General features: G+C 47.2%; 1 protein-coding gene and 1 long non-coding RNA gene across 4 annotated transcripts in view; one reads left to right on the top strand and one right to left on the bottom strand.

Annotated features, from left to right (window-relative positions):
- The window catches only part of ntmt2 (N-terminal Xaa-Pro-Lys N-methyltransferase), a 101,189-nt gene that overhangs the window by 19,693 nt on the left and 64,855 nt on the right, over window positions 1-16,641 (bottom strand). The window contains exon 4 of one of the 3 annotated variants that reach the window (XM_061779137.1): window positions 11,955-13,020. The exons of 1 other annotated variant lie outside the window; for it this stretch is intronic. In XM_061779137.1, coding sequence (XP_061635121.1) covers window positions 12,764-13,020 — 257 coding nt within the window. In that variant the 3' untranslated portion in view covers window positions 11,955-12,763. Of the gene's footprint in view, window positions 1-11,954; window positions 13,021-16,641 lie in introns of those variants that run through there. One more of the 3 variants, XM_061779136.1, reaches the window with a different exon arrangement.
- Window positions 831-10,975, top strand: LOC133480934 (uncharacterized). Its single transcript, XR_009789397.1, has 2 exons — window positions 831-1,331; window positions 9,512-10,975. It is a non-coding gene; the product is annotated as an uncharacterized LOC133480934 (long non-coding RNA).

Below are 16,641 nucleotides of genomic sequence, written 5' to 3'. Positions count from 1 at the left end.
GTCGTAAAACGGTCGTTGTTTGTTTACAGTTATGAAATTGAGTGGCCGCTTGCTCGTAACGCGTTTTGACCAACAAAGTTACGAGCACAATGGCTATTTCTAATAAGTGCCTCAAAGAAATATCGCCGTGGAATGTCATTAACTTCTGTTGAGTGGTAGACGCACCCCTTTAGCAGATATTGGCGAAGTGGTTGCATGATTTTGCTGATATTTTTCACACTGTGCCTATTTCCGTTGATGACTGCTAAAATGTCACACTTCGGGGCTGGTCAAAAACCACAAAAATGCGTTTGACATAGTTTATTGCAAAATAATTGGAGGTGTAAAATTCTTGATACAATATTATTTTATATCTACATGTTGATACCTGATTACTGACGATACTGTTGTGTGTTAATGTTTGATGCCTTTTAATGTATTTTGCCGTTAATAATTGCTCGTAACATTTCACCACATCCGTGGAATGACCCAATATACGTAGATAGCTCGTGCGCCCCACGTGCAAGATAGTTGTTTGTTTATATGTGCCCTGCGATTGTCTGGCAACCAGTTCAGGGTGTACCCCGCCTCCTGCCCGATGATAGCTGGGATAGGCTCCAGCACGCCCGCGACCGTCGTGAGGAGAGGCGGCTCAGAAAATGGATGGATGGATGGATGGACGTAGATAGCTGGTCACCCTTCCTCAACATGCCAAATCTAGATTTTTGATTTATTTGCCTGGGTAGTGTGCCATCTGACAATAACAAGACTATTTTGTCAGTTTAAAAGTTAACTTTTGACTCCTGTATTCTTTGTTGTCGAAGTTGCTGTTGTCCATCCATCCATCCATTTTCTGAGCCGCTTATCCTCACAAGGGTCGCGGGAGTGCTGGAGCCTGTCCTTAGAATTGTGAGGCAGACGCTCTAACCAGTCGTCCACCGTGCCGCAAGTTGCTGTTGTTTTATTATTATTCTATTTGTCATTCGCTTGATTTATTCTTATTCATTTATGTACTTGTATTTTTTTTATTTTCTCTTTTTTTCTTTCTCACACTTTATACTGATTTGCATGGTGAAAGGACACGTGCATGGAGTGGGGATCTTCTTGACCCTTTGTTTGCGGTTCCTGCGTCTGTGGGGGCGTGACTTTTGGGGGTGGGCTGGAGGGGTGGCATTGGATCCCTGCGCCCTCCTCCGGTTGGCCAGTTGTCGTGGCGCCTCGGTGGGGCCGGCGGACCGCCCTGGGTCCCTTGGTGTCGGATGTGTCAGATCCACCGGGCTGCTCTCCGGTAGACTCCTGGGCGATCCCGCCTATCGATTGATTGGGTGGGGTCCTCAGCCACCGCCGTGCAGGTACAGCAATTACAGGACACTTCTGTCAGTCATTGTGCATGCGAAACGGTGTCAATTCACTTGCATGTGTCCGCAGGCTCACAGCCCTGGGACTTGTTCAGGTGTGGGGCCACTCACTTTTTGCAACAAATAACTCATGCATATGCGAATTGCTTGGGTATCCCCTCACCCACACTTTCGTCCTATAAACCTTTATAATTTACATAGTCACTCCCACCACACTTCAGTTGTACAGCCGGGTTCACGACCCTTGTCCTGCATGCGTCTTCTTCTGTCCTTGTCCTGTCCTTCCCTCACAGGGTGTAGCACTCCTGCCCCATACAACACTCATATCTAATGTGTCATTGTTCGAGATATGAAAGGATTTACTTTTCTCATCTTGTTTACAGTTGGTGCTTTGTCTTTTGTCTTCTATTCTCACAACCTTCTCGAAGCTTTGTTCTGTTCGACTGATCGACTCTGATTCTCAATAAATATAAATTATACTACTAAGAAACTACAGTGGCAGCTTAAAAACTCCACTGTGACACAGTAAAACTGTTCCGGCATAAAAGGGATACAGATCTATTCGGCTTGACCTAATAGCCGACAGGAAAAAAAAAGAAAAAGATAAAAAAAAAAGTAAAATGGAAAGAACAATTACTTTTAATAACCTTCTTCTACTTATATCCTCTAGTTATGTTTATTTGTTTATTTATTTACCCCTCCTTAAGCCGTCACCTTATCGTGGTGGAGGGGTTTGTGTATCCCAATGATCCTAGGAGCTAAGTTGTCTGGGCCTTCACGCCCCTGGTAGGGTCACCCATGACAAACACGTCCTAGGTGAGGGACCAGACAAAGCACGGCTCAAAGACCCCTAATGATGACGACAAACGATGCACTCGGTTTTCCCTTACCCGGATGCGGGTCAACGGGGCTCCCCTCTGGAGCCAGGCCTGGAAGTGGGGCACGAAGGCGAGCGCCTGGTGGCCGGGCCCCGAAAAGGGCCTTCCTATGGGCTCAACACCTGTGGGAGGGGCCATAGGGTCGGGTGCAGTATGAGCTGGGCAGTGGCCGAAGGCAGGGACCTTGACGATCCGATCCCTGGGTACAGAAGCCGTAGCCGAAGTTGAGGGACGTGGAAAGCCACCTCTCTGGCAGGGAAGGAGCCCGAGCTGGTGTGTGAGGTTGAGAAGTTCCAACTAGATATAGTCGGGCTCACCTCCACACACAGCTTGGGCTCTGGTACCAGTCCTCTTGAGAGGGGTTGGACTCTCTTCCACTCTGGAGTTGCCCACGGTGAGAGGCGCCGAGCAGGTGTGGGTATACTTATGGCCCCCCGGCTCGACGCCTCTACGTTGGGGTTCACCCCGGTGGACGAGAGGGTAGCATCCCTCCGCCTTCGAGTGGGGGGGATGGGTCCTGACTGTTGTTTGTGCCTATGCACCAAACAGCAGTTCGGAGTAACAACCCTTTTTGGAGGCCTTGGAGGGGGTGCTGGAGAGCTCTCCCGCTGGGGACTCCATCGTTCTGCTGGGGGACTTCAATGCTCACCTGGGCAATGACAGTGAGACCAGGAAGGGCGTGAATGAGAGGAACGCACCCCCGCACGCCCCCACACCGATCAGAACCCGAGCGGTGTTCTGTTATTGGACTTCTGTGCTCATCACGGATTGTCCATAACGAACACCATGTTCAAGCATAAGAGTGTCCACATCTGCACTTCTGGGGCGCTACTGACCGCGACTCTGGACGTTGTGAGTCGTGGGGAGAATACTTCGAAGACCTCCTCAATTCCACCGACACACCTTCCCATGAGGAAGCAGAGTCTGGGTTTTCTGAGTCGGGCTCTCCTATCTCTGGGGTTGAGGTCACCGAGGTGGTTAAAAAGCTCCTCGGTGGCAAGGCCGCGGGGGTGGATGAGATTCGCCCGGAGTTCCTAAAGGCTCTGGATGTTGTGGGGCTGTCCTGGTTGACATGCCTCTGCAACATTGCGTGGACATCGGGGACAGTGCCTCTGGATTGGCAGACTGGGGTGGTAGTCCCCCTTTTTAAGAAAGGGGATAGGAGTGTGTGTTCCACCTACAGGGGGATCACACTCCTCAGCCTCCCTGGTAAAAGGTCTATTTAGGGGTGCTGGAGAGGAGGCTCCGTCGGGAAGTCGAATCTCAGATCCAGGAGGGGCAATGTGGTTTTCGTCCTGGCCGTGGAACAGTGGACCATCTCTACCCCCTCGGCAGGGTCCTCGAGGGTGCATTGGAGTTCGCCCAACCAGTCTACATGTGTTTTGTGGACTTGGAGAAGGCGTTCGACCGTGTCCCTTGGGGAGTCCTGTGGGGGGTGCTTCAGGAGTATGGGGTACCGAACCCCTTGACATTCGGTCCCTGTACGACCGGAGTCAGAGTTTGGTCCGCATATCCGGCAGTAAGTAGGATTCGTTCCCGGTGAGGGTTGGACTCCGACAAGGCTGCCCTTTGTCACCGATTCTGTTCTGTTTTATGGACAGAATTTCAAAGCACAGCCAAGACCTTGAGTGGGTCCAGTTTGGTGGCCTCAGGATTGCATCTCTGCTTTTTGCAGATGATGTGGTTCTGTTGGCTTCATCAAGCCGTGATCTCCAACTCTCACTGGAGCAGTTCGCAGCAGAGTGTGAAGCGGCTGGGATGACAATCAGCACCTCCAAGTCTGAGACCATGGTCCTCAGTCGGAAAAGGGTGGTGTGCCCTCTCGAGGTCAGGGATGAGATCCTGCCCCAAGTGGAGGAGTTCAAGAATATTGGGGTCTTGTTCATGAGTGAGGGACGAATGAAACGGGAGATCGACAGGTGGATTGGTGCAGCGTCTGCAGTGATGCAGAATTTGTATCGCTCCGTTGTAGTGAAGAAGGAGCTAAGGCGAAGCTCTCAATTTACCAGTCGATCTACGTTGCTACCCTCACCTATGGTCACGAACTGTGGGTCGTGACCGAAAGAACAAGATCCCGGATACAAGCGGCCGAAATGAGTTTCCTCCGCAGGGTGTCCGGGCTCTCCCTTAGAGATAGGGTGAGAAGCTCGGTCATCCGGGAGGATCTCAGAGTAGAGTCGCTGCTCCTCCACATTAAGAAGAAGAAGAACCATCTTTTATTGTCATGAACATGCATGCATGCACAGGAAATTTGTTCTCTGCATTTAACCCATCACAGTGAACACATACACATGTTAGTGGAACACACTGGAGCAGGGGGCAGCTGAAGCGCCCGGGGAGCATTTCGGGGTATCAGTGTCTTGCTCAAGGACACCACAGCCATGAGTCCGGGGGATGTTGGCGGATGGTCCAGTCGGGGTCTTGAACCTAGGTCCCCCACGGTGGCAGGCGATGATCTTAACCATTGGGCCATGGCTGCCCGGAGCCAGATGAGGTGGCATCTGATTCGGATGCCTCCCGGACGCCTCCCTGGTCAGGTGTTCCGGGCAGGTCCCACCGGGAGGAGACCCCGTGGACGACCCAGGACACACTGGAGAGACTACATCCTTCGGCTGGCCTGGGAACGCCTCGGGATCCCCCCGGAAGAGCTGGATGAAGTGGCTGGGGAGAGGGAAGTCTGGGCGTCCCTGCTAAAGCTACTGACCCCGCGACCCGACCTCGGATAAGCGGTAGAAAATCGATGGATGGATGGATGAATGTTTATTGACATAAAAAGACCACCCTCAGATGTTGTGGGACCAAGGGATTTTCACATGGTAATATATTTAATCTTTCTGACTCAAGTGAATCCTTCAGATTTGTGTGATATTGGTGGGTAACTGGTGGGGTGACTGAGAATGTGTGGGGATGTGACTGGGAGTGAGATAAGGTGCACATTCTACAACTTGTAGGTTAGAGAGTGAAAATATCAAATCTATGCTGTATGGGTAAGCATGTTTCTTTGTCTATGTTTCTTTTATATGAATATCTAGATCAGGGGTGTGAAAATCATTTTTGTGGTGGGCCACATCGTAGGTAAGGTTTACCTCGGAGGGCCGTTATGACTGAACTAGGGATGGACAAGTACCGATACCTGGTGTTGGCATTGGGCCGATACCGGACTCATTTCAAGTAGAGCACGGGTGTCATACTCCTTTTTGTCTCGGGCCACATTGTAGTTATGCTTTCCCTCAGAGGGCCGTTAGAACAGTGAAACCATATAAATGTTGAATCACGAAATCATATTTTTACCATTATACAACAAATTGAGGGATAACTAGTTTGAATTCAGAAGACAAGGATAATAGTTTGTTCAAGTATTGTTTAAGTTAAAGTAGAAGAAGGGGTTGGTAACAGAAAAATGCAATATCTCTACATTATTGTTTATTAATATGAGAATTTGGAATTTGGGTACAGATTTTAGCAAAAATCACGGAAGTTGACTAGCATGATTTTCTTTTGCGGGCCACATAAAATGAAGAGGTGGGCCGCATCTGGCTCCCGGGCCTTGAGTTTCACACCATGAAGTAGAGGGTACTTGCGAAGGCTGCCAATACCAGCCACAGATACTTAGGGCAAAAAAGAAAAACCTACTCGGCATTAGTTGGTACTACACTGCGACCTTTGACAAATTAACGGATAACTAGTTTTGAAATCAGAAGTCAGGAAAAATATTTTATATATTTTCAGTAATCTTCTTTTCCTTTGGGCTTGTCCTTTTCTGGGTCACCACAGCACGTCAACCTTTTCCATGTAAGCCTATCTCCTGCATCCTCCTCTCGAACAGCAACTGCCCTCATGTCTTCCCTCACGACATCCATCAACCGGGCAGCCGTGGCCCAATGGTTAAGATCATCGCCTGCCACCGTGGGGGACCTAGGTTCAAAAACCCCGACTGGACCATCCGCCAACATCCCCCGGACTCACGGCTGTGGTGTCCTTGAGCAAGACACTGATACCCCAAAATGCTCCCCGGGCGCTTCAGCTGCCCCCTGCTCCAGTGTGTTCCACTAACATGTGTATGGGTTCACTGTGATGGGTTAAATGCAGAGAACAAATTTCGTGTGCATGCATGCATGTTCATGACAATAAAAGATGATTCTTCTTCTTCTTCTGATTCTTCTTCTTCTTCTCTTTGGTCTTCCTCTAGCTCTCTTGGCTGGCAGCTCCATCCTCATCATCCTTCTACCAATATACTCACTATTTGTCCTCTGGACGTGTCCAAACAATCGACGTCTGCTCTCTCTAACTTTGTCTCCAAAACATCGAACATTGGCTGTCCCTCTGATGAGCACATTTCTAATTTTATCCAACCTGGTAAATCCAAACTTCGAGACCGAACCTCAACATCTTCATTTCTGCCACCTCCAGCTCTGCTTCCTGTTGTCTCTTCAGTGCCACTGTCTCTAATCCGTACATCATGGCTGGCCTCACCACTGTTTTATAAACTTTGCCCTTCATCCGAGCAGATACTCATCCTGTCACATAACACACCTGACACCTTCCTCCACCCGTTCCAACCTGCTTGGACCCGTTTCTTCACATCCTGACCACACTCACCATTGCTCTGGACGGTTTACCCCAAGTATTTAAAGTGCTCCAGCCTCGCTATCTCTTCTCCCTGTAGCCTGACTGTTCCCCCATCACCCCTCTCATTCATGCACGTATATTCTATTTTAGATTCTGTTTATTCTGTTTGCCACTCCATACTTCCGCATGCAGTACCACAGTTCCTCTCTGGGTACTCTGTCATAGGCTTTCTCTAGATTTACAAACACACAATTCTGTCCTGAGTCTAGCCTCCACTACTCTTTCCCATAACTTCATTGTGTGGCTCATCAACTTTGTTCCTCTATAGTTCTCACAGCTCTGCACATCACCCTTGTTCTTAAAAATGGGCACCAGCACACTTTTCCTCCATTCCTCAGGCATCATCTCACGCGCTAGAATTCTATTGAACAAGCTGGTCAAAAACTCCACAGCCACCTCTCCTAGATGTTTGCATACCTCCACAGGAATGCCATCAGGAACAACTGCCTTTCCATTTTTCATCCTCTTTAATGACTTTCTACCTTTCCCCTGACTAATCATTGCCACTTCCTGGTCCACCACACTCTTCTACTCTCCCTTCACTCTCATATTCCTCATTCATTAACTCCTCGAAGTATTCTTTCCATCTAGCTAGCACACTACTGGCACCAGTCAACATATTTCCATCTCTATCCTTTATCACCCTAACCTGCTGCACATCCTTCCCATCTATATCCCTCTGTCTGGCCAACCTGTAAAGATCCTTTTCTCCTTCTTTAGTGCCCAAAATGCCATACATGTCATCATATGCCTCTTGTTTGGCCTTTGCCACCTCAACCTTTGCCCTGTGTCACATCTCAATGTATTCCTTTCGACTCTCCTTGGTCCTCTCCCACTTCTTCTGATCTAACATTTTTCTATGTGTGATTCCACCACAAAGTCTCCTTCTCTCCTTTCCCACCAGAAGATACACCAAGTACTTTCCTGCCTGCCTCTCTAATTGCCTTGGCTGCAGTGGTCCAGTCTTCTGGAAGCTCCTCCTGTCTCACCTCTTCCCAAAAAGATGCACAACACTCGTCCTGTCTCAGCTTCCACCAAATGGTTCCCTGCTCTGCCTTTGTCTTCCTAATCTTCCTCCCCGCCACCAGAGTCATTTTACACACCAACATCCTATGCTGTCTAGCCACACTCTCCCCTACCACTACAGTCGGTAATCTCCTTCAGATTACATCGTCTGCACAAGATGTAATCCACCTGCGTGCTTCTACCTCCACTCTTGTAGGTCACCCTATGTTCTTGCCTCTTCTGGAAAAAAGTGTTCACTACAGCCATTTGCATCCTTGTTGCAAAGTCTACCACCTTCTGCCCCTCCAAGTTCCTTTCCTGGATGTCATACTTACCCATCACTTCTTCATCACCCCTATTTCCTTCACCAACATGTCCATTACAATCTGCACCAATCACGACTCTCTCTCTGTCTGGGATGCTCAGAACTACTTCGTCTAGCTCCTTCCAGAATTTCTCTCACCTCTAGGTCACATCCTACCTGTGGGGCATAGCCACTAATAACATTTATTCATAACACCCTCAATTTCAAGTTTCAGCCTCATCACTCAATCTGATACTCTTTTCACCTCCAAGACATTCTTAGCCAACTGTTGGATTTATCTTACCCAACATTATAAAAAATAGACACAAAAGGAATGAAGACGCTGGTTTCTTTTTCTCATGAGGAGGGCGTATGGGAGATTGTTCAGATTGATGCGTCTGGTGCCGGTATAGGAGCAGAGCTCTCCCAGAAACGTCTCAAGGATGGTAAGTTACATCCTTGTGCTTATCTCTCCAAAAAAGTGACCCCAGCTGAGAGAAATTCTGACATTGGTGACCGTGAACTGCTGGCAGTTAAGGTGGCTTTGGTGGAGTGGAGGTAATGGCTAGAGGGGGCACATAGTCCGTTTTTAGTATGGACAGATCACAAGAACCTGGAATATCTTAAGTCTGCTAAGAGATTAAATGCGAGGCAGGCTAGATGGGCTCTGTTCCTCACTAGACCTGGTTCTAAAAATGGTAAGACAGATGCTTTATTGCACATTTTCTGCGCAGATAATTCTTTGTCTGACCCTAAAACCATTTTGCCCAAGTCATGTTTCATTTCTGCTTTTGTTTGGGATATTGAGACTGCGGTTAAGGAGGCTCTGAAGAACACTCTTAGCTTTGAAAATTGCCCTGAAAACAGGCTTTATGTGGTTTCGACCTTAAGGCGAAGAGCCATCCACTGGGCTCACACTAACTGGACTGTATGTCACCCAGGCATTGCCAAGACTTAATCTGTGGTCGAACAGCGCTTTTGGTGGCCCAATGTTAGAAGGGATGTTACCAATTATGTCAATGCTTGCCAGGTATGTGCTGTTAACAAGTCCTCTCGTAAACGTCCTTCTGGGGAGTTGCGACCCCTGCTAATACCACAACGTCCTTGGTCAGACATCTCCGTAGACTTTGTGACGGGATTACCGGCCTCGAAGGGAAATACCACCATTCTCACAGTAGTGGACAGGTTCTCTAAAATGGCACACTTCATTGCACTTCCGAAACTCCGCTCAGCTAAAGACACTGCCGAGTTAATGATACACCAGGTATTCAAGTTCCATGGTTTCCCCAAGAATGTGGTATCAGATAAGGGTCCCCAATTCATTTCGCAATTTTGAAAGGAGTTTTGCAATCTCATAGGTGCTACCGTCAGTCTGTCATCTGTGTTTCACCCTGAAACCAACGGACAAACCCGTAGGCTGAACCAGGACCTGGAGACTGGGCTCCGATGTCTCGCTTCACAGGAGCCAGAATCCTGGTCTCAGAAACTGGTTTGGGTCAAATTCTCTCACAATTCCCTCCCCTCTGCATCCACTGGTCTATCGCCTTTTCACGTTGTGCATGGTTACCAACCATCTCTATTTCCTACCATAGCCCCAGAGTCCACAGTTCCAGCGGCATTGACCTTGGTGAGACGCTGCAGGAGGACCTGGGAGCGAGCCCGCCAGATGCTACTGTGCCAGGGACGGTCCTACAAGACCGCAGCTGACCGTAGGAGGACACCGGCCCCAAACTACAAAGTGGGTCAGCGACTTTGGCTCTCCGCCAAGCATATTCCACTCCGGGTGGGGTCCAGGAAGCTCGCTCCCAGGTTCGTTGGGCCCTTCCCCATCACAAAGATCATTAACCCTGTCACCGTGAAGCTGAGGCTCCCAAGGTCGATGCGGGTCCACCCAGCTTTTCACGTCAGCCTGCTCAAGCCCGCCCGGCATTGCCCTCTGGTCCCACCTTCCAGGCTCCGTCCTCCCCCCCGGTTCATGGATGGGGGCCCTGTCTTCACTGTGAGGCGGCTGTTGTCGTTTCATCGCAGGGGGCGGGGGTTTCAATATCTGATGGACTGGGAGGGCTACGGGCCTGAGGAACGTTCTTGGGTGCCGTCTGCGTTTATCGTGGATGACTCGCTCATTCGGGTCTTCCACGTTGCGCATCCAGGGGCTCTTGGGCCGTCTGGGGCCGGCCGTTAAGGTGGGGGGGGGAGGGGTGCACTGTCATGGGTGTGTGTTCCGGATGTTGTTTTCCCCCTGTCTCGTACACACCTGCTCCTGAGAGCATCTTCACCACCTGTGCCTGGTTCACCCTAATTACCACTTGCATTTAATCTCGTGTCTCATTCTTTCTAGTCGCCAGTTTGTTGATGGACTGGGAGGGCTACGGGCCTGAGGAACGTTCTTGGGTGGCATCTGCGTTTATCGTGGATGACTCGCTCATTCGGGTCTTCCACGTTGCGCATCCAGAGGCTCTGGGGCCGGCCGTTAAGGTGGGGGGGGGGGGGGGGGTGCACTGTCATGGGTGTGTGTTCCGGATGTTGTTTTCCCCCTGTCTCGTACACACCTGCTCCTGAGAGCATCTTCACCACCTGTGCCTGGTTCACCCTAATTACCCCTTGCATTTAACCTCGTGTCTCATTCTTTCTAGTCGCCAGTTTGTTGTACCTTGTCGTCGCGTTCCAGCATTCCTTGTTTCCACGTCACAGACTCACAGTAAGACTAGACCCTGTTCCGATTATCGACCTCGCCTTTTTGCCTTTTTACTGTTGCCTTTTTTTGGATTGACTGCCTGTGTACCAACCTCTGCCTGTATATTAAACCTCTCTTTTTTAAACTGTCCATTTGTTTTGGAGTCGTGCATTTTTGGCTCTTATCCTCTGTTCTGTTCATGACAAAAACATGAAGGCAAAACACTTTAATTTCATTTTAATGGGATTCAAATTAAATTGTCAAGTATTTCAGAAAAGCATTATCATTAAACAAAACAACCATAAAGAAATTAATGATGGTTGTTGTTCAGTCATCAGTCGTATTTTTTTAATTTTTTTTATTTTTTTAAAAACAATATTTCACAAATTCTGCCAGGGTATGAGCACAATTGTACATATATGCAGTCATATATACCCCTGTCATATTGGAATGAAAGTGTAGGCTACACCTTTTTCATAACCTCTAGGTAGCGTTGGCATACTAGAATGAAAGTTCTACCTTTCTGTGTTGGTAGCATCCCTGGATTCTTTGAAAGGATTCTTATTATTATCCATCCATCCATTTTCTGAGCCGCTTCTCCTCACTAGGGTCGCGGGCGTGCTGGAGCCTATCCCAGCTGTCATCGGGCAGGAGGCGGGGTACACCCTGAACTGGTTGCCAGCCAATCGCAGGGCACATAGAAACAAACAACCATTCGCACTCACAGTCATGCCTACGGGCAATTTAGAGTCCCCAATTAATGCATGTTTTTGGGATGTGGGAAGAAACCGGAGTACCCGGAGAAAACCCACGCAAGCACGGGGAGAACATGCAAACTCCACACAGGCGGGGCCGGGGATTGAACCTGGGTCCTCAGAACTGTGAGGCTGACGCTCTAACCAGTCGCTCACCGTGCCGCCACTTATTATTATTTTTATAAATTGAATTTTTTGGGGGCCGCACGGGGAGCGACTGGTTAGCACATCTGCCTCACAGTTCTGAGGACCCGGGTTCAATTCCAAGCTCCACCTGTGTGTTCTTCCCGTGCCTTCGTGGGTTTTCTCCGGGTACTCCGGTTTCCTCCCACATCCCCAAAACATGCATGGTAGGGTAATTGAAGACACAAAATGGACCATAGGTGTGAATGTGAATTGGCTGGCGACCAGTTCAGGATGTATCCCGCCTTCTGCCCGAAGTTAGCTGGTATAGGCTAGGGACCACGACCCTAGTGAGGATAAGCGGTACAGAAAATAGATGGATTGATTTATTTTTTTGGGAAAGATGGAGAGTAGAATAAATGCTGATTTAATATGAGAAATATCCATCCAGCTGTGGCCTATCCCAGATAATTTAGGGCAAGAGGTGAATTACAGACTGGGCCAGTCAATCACAGGGCATTTGGTCGTTGGCTAGGTCATGATCACTACACTATCAAAAACTCAGAGTAATTTAGCAAGTATAACTGTGCATGACACAGGAAAAAAATTCAATTTAAAACAGAAAGGTTGTAAAAAATGGCTAATGTAATGTATTAATCATTTATATTACAAGAAATTAAATAAAATATGAATTCAAATAAATTTTTACATCAGACAAACCTTTGCAAGATCTACTTAACTTTTGCTTAATTGCTATCTACGTATTTGAAGTGGACAACCAAGCCGGTATAAATGCTTGCAGAATGCTGTGAGGAAGATTCAAATGTCACTTGAGCTCATCTGACATCCCTGCCATGAATTGTCAGATATTTCTGTTGCTAATCCACCTATCCAAAAAACTACAGACATTTGACCACAAAATAAAAAAAGAGAGAGAGAGAAAACATTTTTTTTTAAATGTAGAGCCTGTGTATTGGTGCCTATTTTCAAAAGGAGATTGCTACATGAACTAAAAATACATTTGTCCAATCAAAAATTAATTGCCTCTTTGCTAACTTTTATTTAATTGCAATCATCCATACAGGCATCATGGCCTCTGGGAAGCCCTCCTGCCTTTCAACAGCCAAGATTTCCAGGCCAGCCTTGTAAATAATGCTCTTTGTGATGTCCAGGTGTCGACTAATACTGCTGTCAATGGGGTCCAACTTGCAGCCCTGTCGCGCCATATTGTCTTTTATTATAATAACACCATTTAAACTCAAACTCTTCTTACAGCGAATAAGGAAGTTCATCAGGTCTTTGTCTGTCAGGTGGCCTACAGAGAAACAAAAATAACAGATAGCAATTAAGCTATTACTCTTCTGGAAAATTCATGCATAGAATATTATGACACCGCTTGAGTTCAAGCATATTCTTTTTGGAGTACGATTTTATAGAAAGATTTCATAGCTGTTGCTGAGTGTCTTAACTGGAGAGTGGTTTTTCAGTGAACAAACTTCTTCAAAGTACAAAATAAATACTATATGTTTAGTGCGGTGGACGACTGGTTAGAGCGTCAGCCTCACAGTTCTGAGGACCCGGGTTCAATCCCCGGTCCCGTCTGTGTGGAGTTTGCATAATTGGAGACTCTAAAATTGCCCGTAGGCGTGAATGTGAGTGTGAATGGTTGTTTGTTTGTATGTGCCCTGCGATTGGCTGGCAACCAGTTCAGGGTGTACCCCGCCTCCTGCCCGATGACAGCTGGGATAGGCTCCAGCACGCCCGCGACCCTAGAGAGGAGAAGCGGCTCAGAGAATGGATGGATGGATGGATAGTGCGGTGGAAGACTGGTTAGAGTGTCTGCCTCACAGTTCTGAGGACCAGGGTTCAATCCCCGGCCCCGCCTGTGTGTAGTTTGCATGTTCTCCCCGTGCTTGCGTGGGTTTTCTCCGGGCACTCCGGTTTCCTCCCACATCCCAAAAACATGCATGGTAGGTTGATTGACAACTCTAAATTGCCCATAGGTGTGAATGTGAATGAGGCGTACCCCGCCTCCTGCCCGAAGATAGCTGGGATAGGGTCCAGCACGCCTGCGACCCTAGTGAGGAGAAGCGGCTCAGAAAATCAATGGATGGATGGATATTTTTAGTGCTTTGGTAAGCCAAAAGAAAAGACAATGTCCTGGTGGTTTCGGCACATTTTGACATTTGACTTTAATATAGTAATGTCTTAAAACAGACAATGCAAAATATAACAGATTCTAAATTCTAAGGATCCTGAACAGTCAAATGTACATTTTACTTAGACTTTTGTAAACATACATTGATGTAAACCATTTATTTTTATAGCCACTAATTAAAATAAAACTACGTGCCTGCCGTAGCTTTCTTCAAGATGCCGTAGGGCACAAACTCTCTCCAGATCTAGTTAACCTTTTATTAAATAAAATAAGAGTAAAGCAAGAAAATGTTCAAACGTGTAGTGTATATTGGTGTTTGTATAAAACGTAATTTTCTCAAGAAATAAATTCATCAAAGGTGAATGTCTGCGTTCTGCACTTTAGTCCGATAGACGTTTAACGTCAGAATCAAACTAATTTGTCTCGTAAAGGGCACCAGGTCTCTTTTTATATGGGTAAAATGTAGGAAAAGCGACGAGAAACCTTTTATCAATCTCGTAATCTAAAGGTTGCTTCACCTAAGAATTACGAGTTCTAGATTACAGAGATTCATTGTTAAACTCCAAAACACAAACAAAACACAACAAAGAGTGGGATTTTATGGGAGGACAACAGAAATGGAAGGGGGTTGGCCCAAGCCACCCCGTGGGTGGCGGGATTAGCCAGCCAGGACAGCAGAGAAGAAGGATGCAAATAATAAAAAAAACAAAAAAACAAGAGAGCCCGAAGAGGCGGGAGCCAAAGGTTAAATACCCAGGGGGCATGTCTCAGGGACAGAGAAGCTGGAGGAAGACCACACCCATCAGCTTGAATCTAGTCTACAATTCTGATCCATGAAATGGGTTTAAAAATCATATTAATCTAAAACACTCCCAACTTTGTATGAAGTTAGTATATAGAATGATTGTTAAAACTTTTGTCTCGGCAGATCAGTTGCTTATTGTTCAATCACATTTCATGCCGTTTGGCTTCAAATCTGAACAAAAAGTTCTCAAAATCTCGCAGCGGGACCTGTAAAGTTGGCACACTGACACAGACATCAAGGCATACATTTGGAACATTTCTGCAGAGTTCGTGAAATATTAAAATGGAGATTTGATCTTCAGTTAAAGACAATCCTGAATGGAAGTTCACATTGCAGTCAGTAACTCAAACCCCATTGGGTGACACCTGTGTCCCAGCAATTGTTCCTATTGGGCATTCGGCAGCGCCTTGCATGCATGTTTTAATATTAAGCAAATAGTTCATTGCAGTATTTGCATTCTGTTGTCGATCCCATGTTGACTGCATCATCCGCAGACCTGTTTGTTCGGTAGGCAAACTGCAGGGGTGCAACAGGGGACCTGTGACGCTCTTGAGGTCGTCCAGCACGAGACCTTCAAAGGACTTTATGACCACAGATGTCAAGGCGACAGGCCTGTAGTCATTTAGACCCGAGATTGTAGGTTTCTTGGGGATTGGAATGATGGTGGAGAGTTTGAAACAGGATAGTACTTCGCACAGTTCCAAAAATCTATTGAAGATCTGTGTGAAGACTGTAGTGAGCTGGTCTGCGCAGACTTTGAGGCAGGATAGGGACACAAGGTCAGGGCCTGCCGCTTTGTTAATCTTTTGTTGTTTGAAGATGCAGCTCACATCCTGTTCATGGATGGTTAACGCAGAAGTCAGAGGTGTGATGGTGGTCGGTGGTGCGGCTGGGTGGGTGTGGGGTGTGAAAGTGTCCCTTTCAAATCTGCAGTTGAAGGTATTCAAGTCTGGCTAGTGTGCTATTGTTCTCAGCTTGGAGTTATCGTCACTTGTAATAGGTCAGTGATTGTAATGCATACCAGACTGATTTAGAGTAGTTAGCGCTAAACTGTTTTTCCAACTTTGCTGCATAGTTTCTCTTTGCAATGTTCATTTCTTTAGTCAGCTGGTTTCTAGTGCGATTATACAGGGCCCTGTACCCGCTTTGATATGCATCCTCCTTAGCTTGGCGATGTTGCTTAAGTTTGGCAGTGAACCACGGCTTGTTGTTATTGAATGTGCGAAATGACTTTGTTGGTACACACACATCTTCACAGAAACTGATATAGGATGTAACAGTGTCCGTATATTCATCCAGGCTGCCAGCTGAATTGTCAAAGATACTCCAGTCTTTGCAGTCTCAACAGCTTTGAAGTTCTATCTCTGCTTCATTGGTCTGTTTTCACTGTAGGCTTCATGCCTTTAAGTTCTTGCCTATATGTTGGTATTAAGTGAATTAAGCGGTGATCAGACAAGCCCAGTGTTTGCATGAGGTTTGGCATGGTATGTGTTATTTTGCGTAGTATAGCAGTGGTCTAAAATTTTATTTTCCTTGGTAGGACAGTCGATGTGCTGCTTGTATTTAGGGAGTTCGTGGTTGAGTTTTGCTTTGTTAAAGTCCCCAAGAATAATGAGGGGTGAGTCCGGGTGCTTTTTTTTCAATTTTGTTTACTAGTTCAGCGAGCATTAGCAGTGCGGCGTTCGTGTTAGCTTGAGGCGGAATGTAGACACCGGCGAGAATGAATAATGCGAACTCACGAGGTGAGTAGAATGGCTTACAGTTCAAAAACAGCGACTCTAAATGCGGGCTGCAGTGTGTGCTGAGCTCCGTGACGTCCGTAAACCATTTTTCGTTGATATATAAGGATATTCCGCCGCCTTTTGTTTTCCCCGATAACTCCGTGATGCGGTCTGCTCGGTGAAAATGAAAACCCGGAAGCATGCTGGCGCCATCGGGTGCAGCCTCACAAAGTCAAGTCTCCATAAAGCACA

Source organism: Phyllopteryx taeniolatus, chromosome 7 (assembly GCF_024500385.1).
Source record: "Phyllopteryx taeniolatus isolate TA_2022b chromosome 7, UOR_Ptae_1.2, whole genome shotgun sequence".
Taxonomy (NCBI): Eukaryota; Metazoa; Chordata; class Actinopteri; order Syngnathiformes; family Syngnathidae; genus Phyllopteryx; species Phyllopteryx taeniolatus.
The sequence above is the reverse complement of the archived record's forward strand: the minus strand, read 5'-3'. Positions and strand labels throughout refer to the sequence as shown.